At 43.6% G+C, this 21253-nt stretch overlaps 1 protein-coding gene and 1 long non-coding RNA gene across 4 annotated transcripts in view; one reads left to right on the top strand and one right to left on the bottom strand.

The window, feature by feature from the left end:
* ISM1 (isthmin 1) overlaps positions 1-11704 on the top strand; it is a 40093-nt gene extending 28389 nt beyond the window's left edge. For all 3 annotated transcript variants that reach the window (XM_084515171.1, XM_084515170.1, XM_084515172.1), the window contains 4 exons: positions 3650-3917; positions 6853-6996; positions 9209-9298; positions 10939-11704. In XM_084515171.1, coding sequence (XP_084371297.1) covers positions 3650-3917; positions 6853-6996; positions 9209-9298; positions 10939-11456 — 1020 coding nt within the window. In that variant the 3' untranslated portion in view covers positions 11457-11704. The remainder of the gene's footprint in view (positions 1-3649; positions 3918-6852; positions 6997-9208; positions 9299-10938) is intronic.
* A 7554-nt stretch (positions 11705-19258) lies between these two features.
* On the bottom strand, positions 19259-20910 carry LOC311434925. Its single transcript, XR_014691834.1, has 3 exons — positions 20390-20910; positions 19792-19914; positions 19259-19486 (listed from the first exon to the last, which is right to left on the bottom strand). It is a non-coding gene; the product is annotated as an uncharacterized lncRNA (long non-coding RNA).
* Between the last annotated feature and the right edge of the window lie 343 nt (positions 20911-21253).

The raw sequence follows: 21253 nt of genomic DNA, 5'->3' as shown, positions 1-21253 counted from the left end.
AACAAGGGCTCATCAGAGAGCGCAAAATTCAGAGCTGGGCTTGGGACCAGAGTATGAATTGTGGGATTCAGTTAGGCCCATCAGAAAGTGGAATTAAGACAGCATATAAGACAAATGTTAAGTTTTGAGTCGTGTTGTCTTCTTTTCTCCCAGCAAATGTCAAGGTCCCTCACTTTCCTTCCAACTAGTCCAGAGAAGTGTCATGACATAACCAGGAGTAACTTGGTATCACTGCTGATACCATTTTAGCTGAATCGTTATGTGGTGTGAACCTAAATTTATCATTTCAATACCTTATAATTAACTAATTTCTGCTCTGCTATTATATGACACTGCTGACTTGCACACCCACCTTGCAGAACGGCAAGTTCTGCACTGACAGTTTGCATCAGTTTCACAAAGGAAACAGAGGATAGCCATGTGGTAGACTCCACCGCTTGCACAATACTGCAAGTGTAGTTCTTCCTGTAACATAATCTTCCAGTTGCTTAGGGCAATGTTTACACCATTAAAGTGAATTCAGAAACATTGTCTCGGTAAACAGGACAAAGCACATAGAACTTTTTGTGCACTCCAGAAGGCGGGGATAATATTTATCTTCTGTATATTTTTGGCCAGGAGAAAATTGGATGTTGGTGTCTCAGGACATCTGTGCTTGATACACTTATTTCATTAGAAATTCATTGCAAATCTGTTGTTTTAATGTACCTATGCCAATTGTTTTTAACAATTTTTAGAGGAACATCCTTATTTATAGCTCAAACAACCATAAAAGAAATGGCTTCATTTTAGGCTTGAATACTTCTGGAGATGATTGTGGATTTATACAAGAACCATGTTACCACAGACATTTTGGGAAGTTTGACAAAAAAATAAATAATCATCTTTGCAGTTTTGATAATCACTGGAAGAGGAAGACAGGGAAAATGAATTCTTTAAAGCAGTCTCTGTGATAGAAATACTAAACAAGATCTATTTTTTAATTTTTGAGAGAAGATATTTTTTTTGGAATAGTTACCCAGCATGAAAGCTTTTCCAGAGCTGTCTTAACCACTCCTTTTTCATGACTATAGTTCTATATCTGTTTTCTTTTTTTCCTTTTTATAAACAATCCCCAGTATAGAAACCAATCAAACAAGATACATATTTATGTACCATGTGTATGTATATGCATGGTCATGGGCTAATGCTGTTAAGGCTAACATTTAAGTACCAGGAAGAATTCAGTGAATGCTAATTTTTCAAATTTTACATTGGGATAGGGGAGCAATTGCTCTCCTGAAGAAGCAGCCACTTCTCACACCACCACCCTAACTCTTGGGCCATACCATGAAGGCATTACTGGTGCCATTTACCACTATTACTACTACTACATGGAGGCATGACTGCTTACTGATCTCCTCACGGCCATCAGAAGGTGTCTTAGAGTTAAATGGGGCTGGGCAGAGCGTAGATGAGTCCCTGAAAATGAACAGAACTGGAGTCAACTGAAGTTGTTTTTTTTTTTTTAACTTTTCAAGAGTGGCACTTCAGGCAATCCCACGACACTGTAGAATTTCTTGCACTCTACAGTTTTAAAGCCACGAACAAAAAACTTTGTAATCAACACTTAAAAAGGGGGAGGGAGGAATACTGGTGCTTGTCAGACTGCCACACTGGATTTTACTTTTTTATGTTCATTTTTTTAGATAGGCTATTTGAAAACAAAACAAAAGAAAAAGAAAAAAGAAAGAAAGAAAAAAAAAAAACAACAATGCAAAAGGTTCTGCAAAACCTCTTTTGCTTAAACTGAATCAGCATCTTGAATAAGTATTTTAAATCTCGAATACCTTTGTTTCTTCTCATTGTACCTGGCTGAAATAATGGGAGTTTACCCTGACTCACAATCATATAACTACAGTTTACCAAAGCAAATGGAATGATTGTCAAGTGCTCCATGCCTTTTTTACGAGAGGGTTTTTTTGTTTTTGTTTTTTTTCCCCACTTTGCTGAGTCATTGCTTACAAAGTTAATGCGGTCTTAAAAATACTTGCTACCAAAGTACTAGAGTCATACTGATTTTCACATGGTCACTACCAAAGCCCTCTGACTGGCCAGTGGTGCACAGTGTTACCCACTCAGTAACATCATTTATTTTCACTTATTGTGAAAACTGTTTTGCTTGGGTCGAAGCAACAGTTCTGAATCCCTGAACTAACCCTGTTGTTTTCAAACTTATGAAATACATTTTAAATCTTGGTCTGCAGAAACTGAGGTTACTGAAGTAATCATCCTGATTCCACAGTTATGGGAGTAACATATCTCTTGTGTAAAGATGATATTAGGCTGACAACTGCACTTTCCCTTGTTCTTGCTCTTTCTCCCAGTGAGCTTCATAGTAGCCTCAAAGTTGTTTTGTTTCTATGTCTCTGTGTATGGTCAAAAGCAGAGCATGAAACAGATTCAAAGTGTCCTTTCTCCAAAAAGGAACACAATTTTCCTGGAGTAATGTCTTGAAAGACTGTTTTGTAAGTTTATAAATCATGAACACCTTTGTACATATTAAACGTTATGGGTATATCTGAAATTCACATCTGTGTCGTGGTTGTTTAGCCAGTCCAATGTAATCACTGAAGCACACCAACATGAAGCATCAGAGCATTTCATGATTTATCTATCTGTGGTCATGCTGTGCTTGCACAGTTGTGTAGAGCCAAGGATTCTGATGGCTAGTTCCTATTTCTACCTAAATAGCCACCTATATGTATGCAGAATATTTATCCAAGAGTTTCATATTTACACATTGTTCAGCACGAGTCACCAGGGACTCTCCCTGTGCAGAATTATATTTATATTCATGATGCATGTGAGTGAACTGGGCAGAAAGCTATGAATCTCACCTCTGGGTTCTGCAGAAACCGTAAATGGACTGCATATGATTTTATGCCAAAGCTTAGAAGGAGGACCCACTTCAGCTGGCTCAGCAGCAAGTGATTTATATGGCACTGGCTGGAAGAGCTTCTGGCTCTCATTGCCACAGACAGTGGTTTCACGCAGCGGTGACATCCCATGCCGTGGTGCGATGGAAGCACGGGTGCTGCGAGGTGGGCAGCATGAGGGGGATGGCTGAGCTGCCACTAGAGGGCAAGGCAGATGCAAACAGCTTGACCCCGCAGGGACCCTGGGCTCTGTCTTCCACCTGCAGACCCGTGGAGTTATTTAGCCCCGTGCTGAGTCAGTCCCAGCCCTTGGAACAGGCTCTGCATGCTGGTGGGCTTCATGCTTGCCTCAGATTCAGCCCCAGCATATTTAGAGTAACAGATTTCGTTTCTTTCTCCTGGTCATATATGTCCAGGTTTAAACATCTTTTCCCCATAAGGCAGAAAGTTCTTCTGCGAAAGTTTTAGGCACAGCATGGGTTATTATTTTGCGCGGTATTTTTCCTAGCCTTTGTTCCAAGGTCTGATTCAGCAGAGGTAGCAGAAGGAATCACTCAGCCTCTGCATATCTCTGGGCTCAGTAATCCACATATGGTTTACAACAAGCTAACCCTACAGTATTACACAGCCCCTTTGCAAGGCAGCATCTCATTTGCCTGTGCCATGTAGAGGGTTCCCCAGTGACTAGGGGTGATGCTGACGGACGCTCCGGTCTGTTTTTAATCCCCCAGGTTACCATTGAAGTGGTGGATGGTCCTGACACTGAGACAGACAAGGACTTGCAGAAAGAGAGCAGCAAGCCTAGCTGGCCAGTCCCATCACCCGACTGGAGAAACTGGTGGCAGAGGTCCTCCACCTTGACTCGCATGAGCAGTGGTGACCAGGACTACAAGTATGACAGCACTACCGAGGACAGCAACTTCCTAAACCCTCTCGGTGGGTGGGATAGTCATGCACCCAGTCACCGAACGTTTGAGTCCAAGGAGCAGCCAGAGTATGGTGAGTTTGTGTTCCAGGCCTCTTATGGGCATCTTGGGATTGTAAAATGAGTTGGGGGAAATGAAAATGGTGAGGCATTGCTGAAAGCAGGCCAAACAAAATAGAATTTTTCAACATGTGGCTTTTGTTCATCAGCTTTTAAATACAAATCTGTGCAGATGCACAAGCTGTACTGTGGTAGCTACATTCCACTAGTAAGTCTATAATCTTGCAAATCATACCAGTTATCCCATAAGAGGACCTTTTTTTAGTCCTAAGTGTACTTTTTTTAAAAGCAAAGGAAACAAGGTTTCATATTTATTTTTAGAGTAAGGATAAGTGCAAATTTAGAATCATGCAGCGGTTTGGGAACTAAAATGTAATTATTGGATAAATAAGCAAGATCTAAAACATGGTAGTGTTTGGTGGATACACAAATAAGAAGAATTATGTTGGTGCATGTGTGGGGAGTGGCATATGCAGCAGGAACATTGTGTATTTGCGTGTGTAATTCTCTTCCAGATGTGTCATGGCGAAAACAATTGTTTTCAGCTTGTTGCATGAAACAGTTGCAGAAACTAGAAACAGAGAGGAGCTACATTTATTCACTGCCCCGTTGGGGTGTAGCTATCCACAGGGAAAGACTCAAGGGAGGTGAATTAATATGCATACCCCAGGAGCCACAGGTATCTTACAGCCTCTCAGATTTCAGCTTTTATGTAAATAAATAAATAAATAAAATAAATCGGTTAGAGCAGGGTTTCAAAGCCACAGTATTTTTATCCTGGCACTTGTGTTGCATCACCTCGATATTGCAGAGGGGCTGTCTTGCATTGTTTCAGTCTTATTTTTCCCTGCCTAAGTCCTAGAGCCTTAACATTAGAGATGGCCTTTCCATGGAATGTTGTATTTAAATGTATACATATGTATTAAATTTTGTGGTCAGAAGATTGAAGTCTATCCCTTCTTTTTGCACCTGCGTTTAGTCATGGGCACAATTTGTTGCCAAGAATTCATGTATTAGGTAGTTATTCATTTAGGCAAAATAAATTTTCTTTCACAAATAATTGTGGTAGAATTAAAATAATAAGAATTACAAATATCAAAAGACGGAGAGCAGGTTGAGATCCAGCTGAAAATCCAGCTCTGTATATTTAATGTTAGATATTGTGTTTTCATGGTGCAGGATAAACACTGTGTAGGAAGGCCTGAAAATTATCCTTGAGCTCTCTGCCATATACCAGTGCACCCTACTAATTGCAAGAGACTCCTGGCCTTATGACTAGTGTAAAATGTTGCATGCCATTGGCATGCTGGGAGGATGCAGCAGCAGATCCTGTCCGCTTTGATGGCTAGTTCCAGCCAGCAGACTGTTTGCACGTTTTACCTGCCCTCACCTCACCCCTGCCAAAAAGCATCCTGCAGTGCTCTGCCTGCTCACCCTGGCCTCCCAGGCTGGGCTCTTTGACAAGCATCACACCCGCTCATCCTTGTTCTTCCTCATCAGCCACGTGGAAAAAAAAATCAGTCAGAAAAGGGCTGGGAAGGAGAGCAGGGCTCGTAAGGGAGGGCAGATCTCATTTTCCTGAGAGTTCATATGCCTCTTCAGACTGCTGCAGTGCTCTCCTGTTGGCAAAGCCCACAATCATGGCTCTTTGCACAACGATTGTACTGCAGGGGCCATAATTCCACCCACACCTGACCAGTGGACACCTGGTCCAAGTGTGCTGACGTAGCAGTTGGCAGCGGTGTAAGAAAAGGAGAAACACGTAAGGTCCCTGCCACAAGGAACTCACATCTAGGCAGCTCGCTATGAGTGAGATGTATAACCTTCCCATACTCGCGGCAATAAATGTTTAATAGCACCCCACAGAGTTGTCGTCAGTCATTACATATGGTACAAATCAAGTAACGTGTTCTACTAACCAGCTCAGGAAGCCCACAGACAGCATGGCAGTGAGGGGGAAGCAGGAGCTGTGTGTAGCACGAGGGGCTGTGCGGGCAGGGATCTGTCCTGTTATCGTGCCTGTGCATACGCGGTCAGCCTATAGCTATAAAGAGAGACAAACCTCAGCTGGGGAGGCCGAAAGTCAGGAGGCTGCTGGGAATGAAAGTGAACTGGGATTGGTCTGTGCTGCATTTGGTGCCCTTTGCAAGGTGGGGTGTGCAGCCATTAGCTCAGCAAACACACGGGACTAGCTCTAAGGTGTTTAGATACTCACAGCATCACCGAGCCTCGGCAGCACAGACTTGGTACTGTTTGTCTTGGCTGTCTAGCAGAAGAGAATGAAGTCAGGTTTCCTTATCAGACGGCTCGTCCTAATAAAGAATCAGATTCGATGTTATTCAATAATTTGGATGAATCACTACAAATTGTATGCTATTCTGGGTGCAAGGTGAATATGCAGACCCCTATATTCATGGCAGTATTCCTGAATATCTGTTTCCTGTTTAAGGGACTGAAAAACAAAATTTGCAATTTTCACACATGACCCTCAGCCTCCCACAGTCTGACATTCATTCTGTCCTAAAAATTAATTATGTAGGCATTGTTGTGCTATTGCTGTGTGTTTTGAAGCAAAGAAAAAGAAAATTTATCCTGTGCTTGATTAGTCTGTGGTCAGAAAACATATTCCTATATACAGGGAAATGATGTGAATAGATGTGTACTGTTAGTTCATGACCCAGCTTTGCAGCTGAGGATTCTCAGCTGCCAAAAGGTCAAAAGAGAAAGGAAATATTTTTTCAAATAATGCTGCATGCATTTCCCCGAGGAGCGTCAAGTGTGAAAACCGTTTAAACAGCAGGCTTAGGCCTGGCATTTAGCCCAAGCTTCAGGTAGAGACATCTGGATTCCATTCTTGTTTTGCCTTCTTAATAAAAAACACTACACAGTAGTTTGGGGTAGTAGGAGTTTTGTTTCTTCGTTTCCTTCCTCATCTTTGTTCCTGCGCAGATTACATTGATGGTGAGGGAGACTGGAGCCCGTGGTCCCTTTGCAGCGTCACCTGCGGGAGCGGCAATCAGAAGCGGACGAGGTCCTGTGGGTATGCCTGCACCGCCACCGAGTCACGGAGCTGCGACAGGCCAAACTGCCCAGGTTTGGTTTCGCCCTCTCGGATTGCTGGCGGAAGGGGAGTGGGGACGGGGGGCAAAGGAGGGGGAGAACAGCCCTATGGCATGCAAAGCCAAGGTCCTATTTCATTTGCTCCTTGGCTAGGTAGGAGTTTTTGGGGGAAGAGGCATGCTGGTTCTCAAGGGCATTTGTGGAATGAAATGGCAGGTCCTTTGCTAGTAATAATGCACTGCTAGTTGCAGACTACTATCCCCTGGGACTTAAAAGACGAATACAGTTTTTTTTAGATGATGGCAGGCATTTTTGTTCACAGTACGTTTTGTATTCCAAAGGGTGTAATCTACTCTCATGAAACAAATTTGTATTAACTTTAGAGTTTCAAAACAGCCATGCTAACTGTTGCCTCAGTGAGCTCATATTTTGCTGGGCAAGTGAATGGATGTGCCTGTGTGGTGAACAAATAGCTCCCCCAGTTATATGGCTTTTAAGTTTTGTGCCTAACATATATAGAGTTACTGTATGACTCCACATATATTAATATGAAAAAAATACTTTAAATAGCTGCTTGTGTTTGACCTAAGAGATTGTGTTTTTATTGGTCTACAAAAACTCCTGTTCTAGAAAGTCAACATCTATGGTCAGGTGGAAATGTCATCTCTCTTGCCATGTTGCTTGGTCAGTTGTAGAGAATTATAAACAGCAGGTTTGGTCCTGCAATAGCTGTGCACAATGAGACAAAGGAAAGTGTAATTTTTGGCTTGAATGCATTCAGACAATATGTCCAAGACTAGGAGCCTTTCCTTTGCTCCTACCCAACAGCTGGTACAAACATTTAAATGGCAGTAACGGAGGTGTCCTTACTGTCATACAGCTTTTGCTTTGCTGAAAGCAGGGCTGAGCACTCAAACCTACAGCATAAAAGTTAAAAGCTGCTATGGGAAACTTGTCTTGTGATGTTCTTAAAATGCTACTTCAGGCGAGTTCGCAATGCAGTGATGCAGTAGTTGCTACAATGCATGGGCTATATGCAGGTTCATTACTTAGCACGATCAAAGAGAAGTAAAACACATGCCAGGGTGGTATACATTTCACTGAGCTTACTTAATGACATAAAAAGGCAAATTTTTTAAACTGGAGGTCATTCTTTTTGATGGGAAGTGAAATGTCAGCAGTGCTGGGGAAAAGAGGTAGGAACCTTATAAGGCAGCTGGAGAGAAGTTTCACTCACAGATAGACGCGTGCATTCACTGCAAGATAAAGACTGCTAGTTCAGCAGAAAAATACTGCTGGATTTTCTCATACATCCTGAAACTTCAATAATAAGGGGTTAAATCCAGAAGAAAGCATGTACTTCCCCAGCTATATTCTCCAGTATTTATTATCAGCTAGCATCAAACAGTGGCAAACTTGAAAGAACATATTATGTCATATAAGAGACCCCCAACGATCAGCAAGCAAAATAGATTCACTCTTTGAGGCTGTGCTGACATTTTTAAAATGACAAGGGCAAAGCTCAGCTTCTACTGTTTATAATTCCAGCAGTGAATTACTTGTAATGGATTCTTGGGTATCTATTATTCTGCATCTACTGCTGGAGTTAAGGCAAAACCGTATGATAATTTTATTGAAAAGCTGCCTGAGGCTGTTTTGAAGCTTTGCAAGCCACTATTATGCCCTGGTTCAGGGGATCAGGAGAAAGTTCATTGGAGACAAGATGAACGGTGAACAGACTTCATTATTAACCATATAGTTATCATCTATTAAAGTGCTTCCTGCTCTCTGCAGAGGTTTTTAAGTCAAGGGTGGAAAAAAAAAAAAAAAAAAAAAAAAAAAGAGAGAAGAAAAAAAAAGAATAGTGTTCACATGCTTCTTTGAAGACATACTTGTTTTAAGGCTCCACAGCACAGACTGACAGACTGGGTGACATGAGGTTGGCAGGCAGGCCAAACTAAAACAGCCATGAAAGAATGCATACTTTGGAAGGATCCTTCAATATATTTTCTGGTTGTGTTATGTTTCTCTCTAATGACAGCAGATACTTAACTGGAGATTGCAGGAAGATCCTTATATTTTGAGATCCCAATTTATTATTTTATTGCTATAGCTAACTTCAGATTATTTCCCTGCCAAACAAAAGCAACTTGCGGAACTAGGGGAGGACAGGGTGGCAGGGAGATGGTTGATTTTGTTTTGTTTTAATAGGAAAACACCACCACCATTAACATGTTTGTCTTAGGGATAGAAGATACCTTCCGGACAGCTGCCACAGAAGTGAGCTTACTGGCTGGAAGTGAAGACTTCAATGCCACCAAACTGTTTGAAGTTGGTAAGCAGCCTAGTCAACCTTTCAGTAGTAGATAAGAAACTTACTTAGATTTTCCTTTTTTGACTCTCACTGTGGGACTAAGGTTTTAAGTTTATCATTAAACATGTCAGTAAAAATTGTCATTTATTATCTTGCTTAAGTTTATGACCTGGACCTTAGCTCATTTCGATCATTAAATCTTTATCTTCTTAACTCTTAACAAATTTCTGTGGCTCGTTTTTTGTAAAATAGTGAGTCTCTTCCCTAGTTCTGAAAAGTGCAGTAAGTCTCAACCCTAATGGAGGGAGAAAATCAAACACTGTTTAGCATTTTGCTGAAATAGCCTTGAATGGAAGATATTATAAAAGCATTTTAGTTAGTGCTGTCACACTAAAATAAATGGGGATAGCCAAAGCAATTTTGTAGGGCATGATCTATCTAAAACTTATCCCAACCTCTAAAACATTCCGATTTTATCCTTCCAATGAAGCCATAGTGTGGCCACTCTTAAACACTGTATGTTGGACTAATTGGATAAACAATGTACTCCACCACCTCCTTCCTATGGTGGTAGAGCACAACATTTAATGACAGCTGGGATACAACTCTTAAAACAACAGAAAGAAGAAGGACAGATTACTAAGTAAATATTTTGAAAGAATGTTTGCTAAAAGAGTTTTAGGCCCCAATCTTTGCCTTACTCCAGAGTCCTGTTAAGTAAGTGTGGAGCAAGATGTGCAAGGCTTTTTAAAGCCCATAGCCTGATACAAACACCTTAAACAACATTTCATGTAGGAGATGTTTAACCAGATTCTCTGAAGACTGTTGCAAAATAATAAAATGTCAGTATTAAATATACTACTAGTATATAAATCTCTTTAATCCCAGCTATAAGTCACGGCTGTGATACCACAAAGTCCCCCTAACATACAGACTCTCTGATATTATGTCACATATGCTCATTTAGAATCTGAATCACTTCTGGCTGCATTTGTGAGAAGTCAGCCAAGATCTCAGTCTCTGTGTCTGAACTACAGCTGCTTGAAATACCCCTTTGGGAAGATGCAGACCAAAGAGAAAAAAAAGTATTTGCTAGGTAAAAGGCTGAATTAGGACTTAATAACAAATTTTAGAAAAAATAACCCAGGCTTTGCTTGCCATCTTGATGTTTACAACATCATGAGAAAATCTTTCAAAATCTGAATCTGCTGTTCTTAAAATGTGAGTGTGTGGACTAGAGCTTTAAACCAAAGGTGGCCTTCAAATCTCTGTACAAGTTCAGGGAATAGAATTGCCCTATGTCAGTTCTGTTGCTTATAAAGCCGCGTAATTCCTCTTGTGCTGCATGGGCATATCAGAGGCTTAGCTAGAACTTGCCAAGTGGAAGAAATGTTAAAGATTTGTGCTGGCATTGGTACTGCAATATAATATGGAGTAGCGATGCCTGAGGACCTCAAAGTCAGTCACATGTTTGATTTCTCTGTCTGACAAGACAGCATATTAACACATTGCAGGCAGGGAGGCAAGCTTTTCTTACTGCCCTTTCTTTCTTAAGCAAAGCACTGGTGCTGAACAGTAATGCTTTACTCATTCGTCATGCTCATATGAACTGGGATGCTGCATAATGTATCTTAAGTTTTCCATTTCCTGTCCTTAAACAGACACTGATAGTTGCGAAAGATGGATGAGCTGCAAAAGTGAGTTCTTGAAGAAATATATGCACAAAGTGGTCAATGATCTTCCCAGCTGCCCATGCTCCTACCCCAGAGAAGTTGCATACAGCACTGCTGAAATCTATGATCGAATTAAGAGAAAAAACTTTCGCTGGAAAGATGCAAGTGGCCCAAAGGAAAAACTGGAGATCTATAAGCCCACTGCACGATACTGCATCCGCTCCATGCTCTCTTTGGAGAGCACAACGCTGGCAGCTCAGCACTGCTGCTATGATGATAATATGCAGCTGATTACCAGAGGGAAGGGGGCGGGTACACCAAACCTGATCAGCATCGAATTCTCAGCAGAACTCCATTACAAAGTGGACATTCTGCCCTGGATTATATGCAAAGGGGACTGGAGCCGATACAATGAAGCACGGCCTCCAAACAATGGGCAAAAGTGTACAGAAAACCCTTCAGACGAAGACTATTACAAGCAATTTCAAGAAGCAAGGGAATACTGAAAAGATTTTCCTCCTCTTCAGACAGAAAGTAGCATTCATTTCCTGGATGCCCAAGAACTGATAACGGCTGCTGCATTATCTCCTTGACAGGAGTTGATCAGTTTCTTTCTAATGAATGTATATAGTTGTAATATAATACATAAGTATTTTTCATAGTGTGTGTAATTTATAAACACGTATCTCTCTATCTCACACACACCTATTTTTGCATACAGACATACATAAAACTTGTCCTGGTAAGATTTTATACTGCAATAGTGTTCATTTAATAATGTGCATTTCATTTTATTCCCCAACTATAACATAAATACGAGATGGGGGGGTGGGAAGGAGTGGAGCAGCTGCCATCACCATCAAGCCCAAAGCCCCAGCTGAGGAGGGCACATATTTAAAAGTTATTATAAACAACAGGATTGAAAAATATACTCTTCCATATGGGAATGGTTTACAAGATTAATGCACCTACGGCATCAGTTTTCTCCATAATTGATTTCATGAGTAGGCATATCTAAGAAAGGAAGATTATTTTTTTTTTTTTTTATGGAAGGCTAATACTTAAAAGTGAGTATAGTACCTTACTAGCAATTCTTGCTTGGATTTCTTCCTGTTACCCTCTAGCTCAGGTCCTTGCTGTCCATCTGGGGTAGGCCTGCAGGGAGGTGTAGCTGTGGTTTTCCTGTGGACAAGGACACAACTCAGTGGTTCTCCAGGTGTCACAAACAGCCCATTCCTGGAGACTTCTCAGATATGGAACTACAGCTGGCAGGGCTTATGTCTTACGCTGGGGAGCAGAGCTTTAGGGCAGCTACCTGTAAATTAAGCATGCTGTAAGTCTTTGGAGGAGTGAGGCCACAGAAGGAAATCATGTCAAAGGCAAAAAGAATCACAGTTACTTCTCAATTTTTAACATGAAGAGTGTTTAGATCTGCTTCTTTCTTTTAAGAAAAGTTTATTTTTTAAAAAACAGGAGAAGTGGAAAATACATTTCTAATTCCCTCAGACAAAGCATGAAACCAGCCTCTTTTCCCCTTTTTATCATATGCTGAGTGTACAGTACTCTATAGAAGAAGCTGTTCTTTAAGCAAGCTGTCTGGGAGGGACTATGGTGAGTTAAATTTCTTCCTTTTTTTTTTTTTTAAAAAAAGCTAGCATTATTTTTGTAAAGTATTTATTGTATTATAACAATAACTCACATATGGGATGTCTCTAACATGAAAGGCTTCTGTAGATGGAACTCGAATGCCAGGAATAAGACTGTTTTTTTTAGGCAAAGGTTTTACTTCCAAATTTTTATAAAGTGCACGTTTACATACATAATCCTGTAATTAAGCACCTGATACCCGTGTTCTTATGGAAGATAAAAATTACACCATGGGTAAATAAATACTTTTCCATCCTTTATAAATACAGTTCCATCCTTTAAAAGCCTGTTTTGCTGCAAGTCAATGTCTTCATTTGGAAAACTAAGGCTAAATGTCACTAGAGAAATGTGTATTTTCGGGTTATGTGGTCTGATGCCCATATGTGCTCTGCATGTGGAACTGCACACAGCAGTAAAGCCAATCTTGCATTACAGTCAATCTGAGCTAAAAGATTCAAGACGGCCACAAAAGACAATTCCCTCTGCTACGTATGTGGACACATATTTATTGTAAATCTTTTCACTAGCTCTGTTGGCCTTTCAGGTGCTGGTTGATTGCAACTTCCCGGACAGACGTGTGCATGCTCCCCCCAGCATTAACTTATGCCTAAGTCCACTGAGTCTGGGAAGTGTCAGGCTTGTGTTGGTTTGCCCAGGTGCTGCGAATCAGAGGGCTAAAAAGCAGCCCGGGCCTTGGACACCCACTTTGACCAAATGTGTGGCGTGCACGCTGCAAAGGCTCTCCCCAGCTCTGCCAGACCTAGTCTGACAGGCTGCAGAGCCTCAGCACTGTACTTACGCTCCAGATTTCCAGAAACACAGCAGTCCAGGCAAAGCTACTGCTCATATGCAACAACAACTGATCTTCCGAGGTAACTTCAGCAGCTGGAAGTCTCGGCCAAGTCATCAGATCTTCCCAGATGCAGGATCGAGCTGGAGGTCGGGGGAGACATGGATATATTCTAGCACTAGCTGGTAGTAACAAAACATGGCTAGTTGAGCAAGAGGGTAAACATGGGGATTGCCCCTTAATTTTTATAGAAACCAGGTTTTGTAAATTCTTGCAAGGTCATATGAAGGAGCCTGTAGCTAGCTGAGCCAGTTAAATTGACAGCAGATGGATGAAAAGCATAAGCAACTCCAGGATCAGTCAGTTACTAGGGAAGACAGGTATTTTCTGCAATATGGGGGAGAAGGCCCAGCTTTTTAGTTCACTTAGCAGTGTCGGGGAACAACAGTCTCAGGTTTCTCTGGGAGGGCAACGAGAGGGCAGTCACAATTTTTGAAATATAAAACATCCCTGCTCTTTATGGATTACTAAATTATGGTGCTATTGAGAGATGTTACTGTACCATTAAAACTGAACATAACAAATAAAGTGTCAGGGAAGAGGAAAAATTATTCTAATAAATGACGCACAAAGTTCAAGTCTTACCACTCATGTTTTGCCAAGGCTAGGAACACTGAAGGAGCCTAAACCACTGATAAGGACATACCAGGTTTTTCATAGCATTAGTCTTGGAGCACACATCAAGAGCGTCGTCACACTTCTGCAGTCTTAAGCAATGGTCTGTATTAAAAACAAAGGCAGTGTTATCTTATAAATTATGATCCCTTTGGCTGCTTTTTTCATCTCCTTTCCAACAACTGTACCTGGAATGACTTTGAGCAGTAGTCTTTAGCAAGGTACTAGAGTAACCATGGCCAAATTTGGCTCAGTCTCTCAAATTTCATGTCAGAATAAGACCTCAAGAAGGCTTTGTGGTCTTACATTTGTGGGCACAGCTCAGTAGTTAGACGAAGCTGTTTTCATGTGTCTGAGTTACCACGGAGCAACTGTATTCAAAGACCCAACCAAAGATATGAGGGGGGTTGAAATGAGCAGAACTAAACAAGGCTTATGGTCTCAACACTGAGAAACCCTCAGAGTCTGAAGTAGCCATTCTGATTCCCAAAAGGAAACCCAAAACACAGATTTAACAGCAACTCTCCATATCTGAGCAGTTCTGTTTTTCCTATTTCTCATCAGCAAAGCCAGAGCAAGGTGTTTTCACCTTCTGGCCGCTCCTTCTTCTGTAGTACCTTTCTCTTGGACCAGCACAGCTGCTCATGAAGCAAAGGAACCAGTCAAGTCACCCAAGTTATTTTTAACTCTGCTCTACCAACAGAGATAGATCACTGCATGGCTGCAGAGTTGAGCAGGCAGGAGTGCCTTAAGCTGGCACCGCCGCTGAGAAGGATGTGTGGAGCAGTGCCCCGAGGCAGCCAGAAATGGATTGAATATGTACCTTTGATGGTTAAAAGGATGAGTGGGCCTGGCTTCACATTGCCTGGACAGCTGCTGAGCAGCAAAATTCCACTAACACAACCCACAGTGATGCATATGGGTTATAGGACAATATAGCGAAAAACAGAAACATACACACATTCACGAATCCCTACAGTTCTGCATTAGTTACCAGCTGCATTTTTCCCCCTGCTGTGCAAAATGGTTAGCACTGTCAACACAACACATTCTTTCACAAACTGCTGGTGAGCTCACAGGCCCACCTTCCCATAGGCAGCCGCCTCATTGCGACTGTAGGGTTGGCTGCAACGAAATGGGTAACCGATGCACCTGACATTTTTGCCTACGTGTGTTTAGGTGACACCAGTGATGACTCTGCTTTTTCATCCTCAGCAGCAAGCTCCTCCTGACCATTTTATGGGCAAGGTGTCTCCTGCAGCCCAGTGCTGGGTAAAGCTTTTGGGTGTCTATCACAACTCTTGCTGGAGCAGCAGAGGGGCCGTGGCCATCAGGTGAGTGAAGGGTTTACAGACCGCAGTCACAAGCAACCAAAAAGCCACCACAAACCTTCTCCAGCACCAGACCCCGTGAGGCCTCTGGGCACATATAAATCCCACCGGCAGGGTGGCAGCCAGAGGAAGGTTGCAGACCAGAGGTGAACAAAATCAGATCTCTTCGTACACCTGCACGGCCACAGCCCTGGCCCTTCCCCTGCCTACACACAGAGCGCTGCGGAGGGAGCACACACGCTGGGGGAAGACCAGCAGTGAGCAGCAGAAAAAGGAGGAGAATTCATCCAGCAAACTGGTGCGAGTGTACATTGCTGCCTGGCTGCATGGCATTTATGTGACAGCTGACAGAGCATGTGTTTTTCTGTCACCAATTCCCCCTCCCTTCCCTTTGTAACTTTTAATGGAAAAATGTGTGGGCAGTTTCCATTCTGCCTGCACTGTTTCAGACAAATTAAGGGGTTGGCTAAGAAATCACTGGTTTCGTATTTCATACAAAATACACACACATGCATATATTTATATATCTATGTAAATTTATTTAGGATATCCTCTAGCCATGCGCTTTATAGCAGCACGTTGCTGAGTGTGATGGCTGCAGGAGCAGACCTACGGAGGAGCCTCCGCTTGTGGTCTGCACAGGGGGATGAGGCTATTTCTGACCTCACATGGGAGACCTTCACCAGGAAACTGAACTGGCAGAAGCCATTCCTCAGCTCTGCCTTTTACTTTTTGAGTGACAGGTTTATTCATTTTTCCTTTTCAGTTGCATTGCTAAAGCCACATGCGCCTTTTATGACTGTGCTAATTTTCTATCAGTTTAGGGAGTTATAATTTTTTTCCTGTGTTTGTTCTCTATCGCAGGAATGAAGCGGGGGTGGGATTTTAACCACATGGAAAAGCCTTTCATTCATTAAAATGCACAATTTATAAGGGATTCGAGATGTTATATTCTGGAAGTGATAGCAACATGACACAGGTCAAATCAGCCAAACCCAACAAAACAAAGTGTGGGTGGCTCTAGTTTTCAAAGGAGTGCTTGAATAATATTTCCTTTTTAAACGTGGGCAAACAACACTACATGTGTTAAATGTCAGAATTTGCTGTTTATTACGGGCCTGACCAATACTTTGCTTAGAGCTGAAGAGTGCGTCAGTCCTTTGGCTTCAGGAGGGCTCTGGTACGGCTCCGAAACATGCCTAAAGCAAGGGACAGCATCTGCACGCCGTGGTGGTGGATGCAGGATGTGACTCACAAAGTATGGGGAACAGGGGAAGGTCGGGGAACCAGCTCCCACCCCAAACACCCTCATCCAGGCTGGCTCCTGACTCTGCACGGCTGTGTTTAACACATTTCTTCGCATCCAAACCCAAAGCTGCAGCTGGGACCCATCTCCACATCCTGGGGGCAGCTTGAGGAGACATGGCTCAGCCACGCAAAATGAAGCAGGGGTGCAGGCAGCCTTAGGAAAAACCCTATGGCTGCATAGGGATCTCTTGGTCAGGTAAGAAGATGGGGAAAATGCAAATTTACTTGCCAGTATGGATGCAGGGATTCCTGTGCCCCGCTGTCCTCAGCAGCACTTTCTGTCAGGCAGTCACCAGGAGCATGTTCAAATCACAACATGGCCTGGCTTCACACCTCCTGCCTGCCAGGAAAAAGTCCTGGCCCATGCAGCACACCCAGGCCTGGTGGCAAGCAGTGGTTTGGAGACACAGCGAGGTCCACCACTGCCTCTGCAGCAGTAACCGTGTCCGAAGGCAACAGTGAGCTGAATTCAAGGCATTGGTTCACTTCCACAACCTCATCCTACAAACTACACAGGAAACACAGAATGAGAACATATAACAGGCAGATGCAGTTGCTTTGGTTTGGGAAAGATGCAGTAGCAGGAACAGAAGTGACTTCTGGCCAGTGGGGAGAGGAAACAACAGCACATTAAGTTATAAAATGGCTTCATTAAGGCGCACCAAAATTTATATGAGCATGTGGGTAATGATATCCTAAAGGAGGACAGCCTCAGAGAGGGGTAAATCAGAAGGAACAAAACAAGTCTTGCAAAGGAACCTAGCAAAGGAAATGCTGAAGCAGTGCCTACCCCCCCGGCAGGCTGAGGGCTTCTGTTGCCTGTCCATAGACTCACAGACCTGTTCCCAACTATTTCACCATGTGTTGGATCACCACAAGGTACGCAACACCAGAAAAGCCGGATTAAAAGGGTACAGCCAGTAGGTGAAAAGGGGAGAAAAATTGCTGAGCATTTTTTCCTGAATAACAGCCCAGATGGGCTCAAGCTCCCGGAGATCACAGAGCAGTGGTAGCTGCACCACAGCTTTTAGCTGTCCACAAGAGGTCGATGGTGGTGGTTAACCTTGACAAATAACTATGTTTTGCCCTTGCCCATAGTGGCACAGCCATCAGTACTCCTGTAATTTTATGCGGCTTTTGCTCGAGAGGTCAGCCCCCTTTCTCTCACGCCCAAGGAGATGAGACCAGATCAGCCAGCTGTACAAGAGGAGATCTGCAAGTCCAGGGAGTCCCACAGGCTGTTGGGTGCACCTGACACCTCCAGGCTGGTAATTAATAATTAGAGGCTCTTTAATAATAATTATAAAGCCTCTTTAACCAGAACTGAGAAAGGAAACAGCAAAACTGATAGAAACCGGGAGATTTTTCCTCCCAAGAGCAGCCACCTGTTTCTCCAAAAGATTTCCTTCTGCAAAATTTCCCACTGCTTGCAGCAGGCGTAGAGCTGCTCTCCAGCCTCTTCAGAGCCAGGGCCCTCCAGAGAAGTTCATCTCCTGGCAATGAAGAGGAGGTGAAGATCACCCCACCACCACCCACTTGCCCTTTGTGTTGGCTTTGTACCATGCACAGCACAAGTAACACCACGTCTGCGAGCTCTCGGGTCTGATGGCACAGCTCAGTACCACTAACAACGACCGCTGTGTTGTCCTGGTTTATCCTGAGACACTTCTTTTGCCAGATTTTTATTTTTTTTTTTAATGGGAAGAGGCTATAGCAGACGTCCTGCATGAAGACAATTTGTCTCTTCTGGACAGATGCCAGCATGAGGAGGGTACTTTATACATATGGGCTCTTTCATGTTTGATTGTTGGACTAAGATCACATCGTTGTCCAGCTCAAGGGGGAAGAAAAAAGCAAAACCCACACAAATCAGGAAAGCATTAGGTAAACTTAGCTAAGAATACATCTTCTTACCAAATGGAGAGCAATGCTCTCATATAATTAGACCGTCTGCAGGAAGTCAGAAAGAACAGCCCGTGGTGCTGTCTGTGCTGTAGGAGATGTGCCCTCCCCAGGGTATGATCACACCTCTGCCCCTAAGCTTCAGGTCAGCATCCATGGGCGAAAAAGGATAGCTTGGTTTAACCCCCCCAAAAAAACCTCTGTCATTTCTTTGCAGCTCCAAACGCCACCACTCGTTCAATGAAGAGACATCCATCCAGGAAAGCAGTGCCATGGGAATGGCACAGATGGACAGAGCAACACACAGGGCAGCGGGCGTGGGGGGCCAGACACCCACACTCCTGCTCCGTGCTGGCTGGGGTGAGCAGCAGGGACGTGCGGGGACAGATCCTTCACCCTCCAAAGTCAACGCCAAGGCTTGATTTGTCTTTAGCCCAGTCTGTTGTTTTGGGAAGGAACTCTTTACCAAAAAGAAACAAGTAAACATTTTCCATTCTCTTCCCTTCCTAGACGTTGAGCAAGAGTAACTTGTAAATTGCTTCCAGCGACTTCAAGACAACAAGGGAACAAACAACTATCATCAAGCATTACCCTCGTTGCTTCACACGAAAACAGTTATGAGACTGAAGGGATCCTGACAGGCAATTGGAAAACATTCCTTTTTATGCTAATTTTATTGTATTTTAGACCAATTTTCCGTGATTTAAAATGTGCGATGTAATAAAGAGCTGGAATGCCTTCTTTTGTCATAGCACTTCACACCCAAGGCCTCAGAGCACTTTTGTGAATCAAACTCAGCAATAGTTTTGCAAAGCAAATGTTTTTTAGGAAGCGAAGAACTGGAAATGGCAGTTTTCAGAGTTGGTGGTGGTCACAGAAGAGCCTGTAACAGAACGAAAGCAGCATCCTGGTACCTGGCCTTCCCGGCACCGTGCTGGGACTGCAGGCTCTGTCCCCCTTAGGAGGACACGTGCCCAAAGTCCTCCTGGTCCCTTCACCTGGAGCTGCGGCTCCTCACCTGCGTGCCCATGCTGCAAAAGCAAGAAAGTTGGAACGAAGGGAAAGATGGTTTCATTGGGGAGATCAAGTAAGGAATGGCCAACGAAACGCTTGGCATTTTGCAGCAGGAGGCTGAGATGGACAACTCCAGCTCTTTCCCCTCCTCACACCACAATTTTAAATACTCACCAGGGCACCAGGAAGGAGGCAGCGTCAGCTGTCTTGGGACTGTTGCTTACTGGACCGTAGCTAACTGGGACCATCAAGTGGTTCCGTTCTCATGGACAGTTCCGTTCTCATGGACAGGCAGCCCTATTGCAAGAACCAGTTGTAACTGGCACTGGGAGACAAAGAGCTCAAAGCCTGGGCAAACATAAAGGCTGTGCTGCTTCTTGGTGATCCCACACAAACACATATGGGTGAGGCTTTTTAGTACTTCCATGCAAAGGAACTTGCATATAACCATAGGCAATGTTAATGCAAACTTCATTAGATTATTGGCACATAACTAAAGGGCTTCAGGGGACTATGAGCTGTGAGCTTAACTATACCCATATAGCGAAGCTTGTACATCCCCTTCCCAAGAGCATTCCTCCACCATGGGCATAATTTCCAGACAAAGCAGGGACGGATCTGGGGCCTTTCTACAAGTACAGCCTTTCTCACATGGGCATTATGTTAAAAACAAAACCAGTTATCAACGGATGTTTCTCATGAGCAGTACTGTCAGCCCCTACATGCCTCCAGGTGGGACAGGCAGACACAGGCAGCGGGACCACAACCATACCTGGTGTGGCTCGCAGTGCTCTCCAGACATCACAGTGCAAAGCTTCTCTCAGTCCGTCTCAGGAATCCCAGTTTCTACAGATACTCATGAACTGAGATTCCTCACAGCTTTAAAGCGTGAAGATTCATTTGTCCTCATGGTTGTCAGCTCACCTCGTGGCATCAGGAGAATTAACCTGGCCAAAGTCAGGGCTGGAAGGAAGGATGTGGCAAAACTGAGAACTGACTCCATGATGTCCACCTGACTTTTAAAAGCATAAGCTGTACTAGTGACGATCACTGGACCATAGTGTTTTTGACGCAGTTATTTTCTAAAATTTCAGTGATCGCGTCCCATTTCCACCATCCGTTTATACAGAAAATGAGCAGCTACTACACTGTGGGAGGTAAAGCCTGTGCCCATATCAAACACCCTCCGTGGCTCAAAGCAGCACCCATGCTAGTCCCCCGTGCCTCAAAGAGCTGAAATGGTGGGTGCACGCAGCTGGTGCAGACGTTTGTTCTCGCAGCTCTCAGGAATGTGCTGCTCTTGAGAGGGCTTGATGATTCGCTGTCCTGCATCCAGGAGGGCTTTGTTCTCTGTGGGGTGAAACCTCAGCCTTCAGTTCATTAAATGCAATTGCAGAAGCCAAGAGGATGAGTCACAAAGCCAGTTGTGTAAGCATGCATACGATGAAAGCAAAGAGGACACGCATTTTCTTTACAGAGGTTTGCTTGGGTCTGGCAAAGCCCTTCTGACAGGCGCAGGTGGGTGGCTGGACCCACTGTAGCACAGCCCTGGTCCGTCACCTCCCACCTGATCTCAGCGAGGGCTTGGTCAGACAACTTGTGCAGGTATCAGATGCAAACCAAACACAAAGCAACC

Source organism: Aythya ferina, assembly GCF_964211825.1.
Source record: "Aythya ferina genome assembly, chromosome: 3".
NCBI lineage: Eukaryota > Metazoa > Chordata > Aves > Anseriformes > Anatidae > Aythya > Aythya ferina.
Note: the sequence above shows the minus strand (reverse complement) of the source record. Positions and strands in the feature narration are given on the sequence as shown.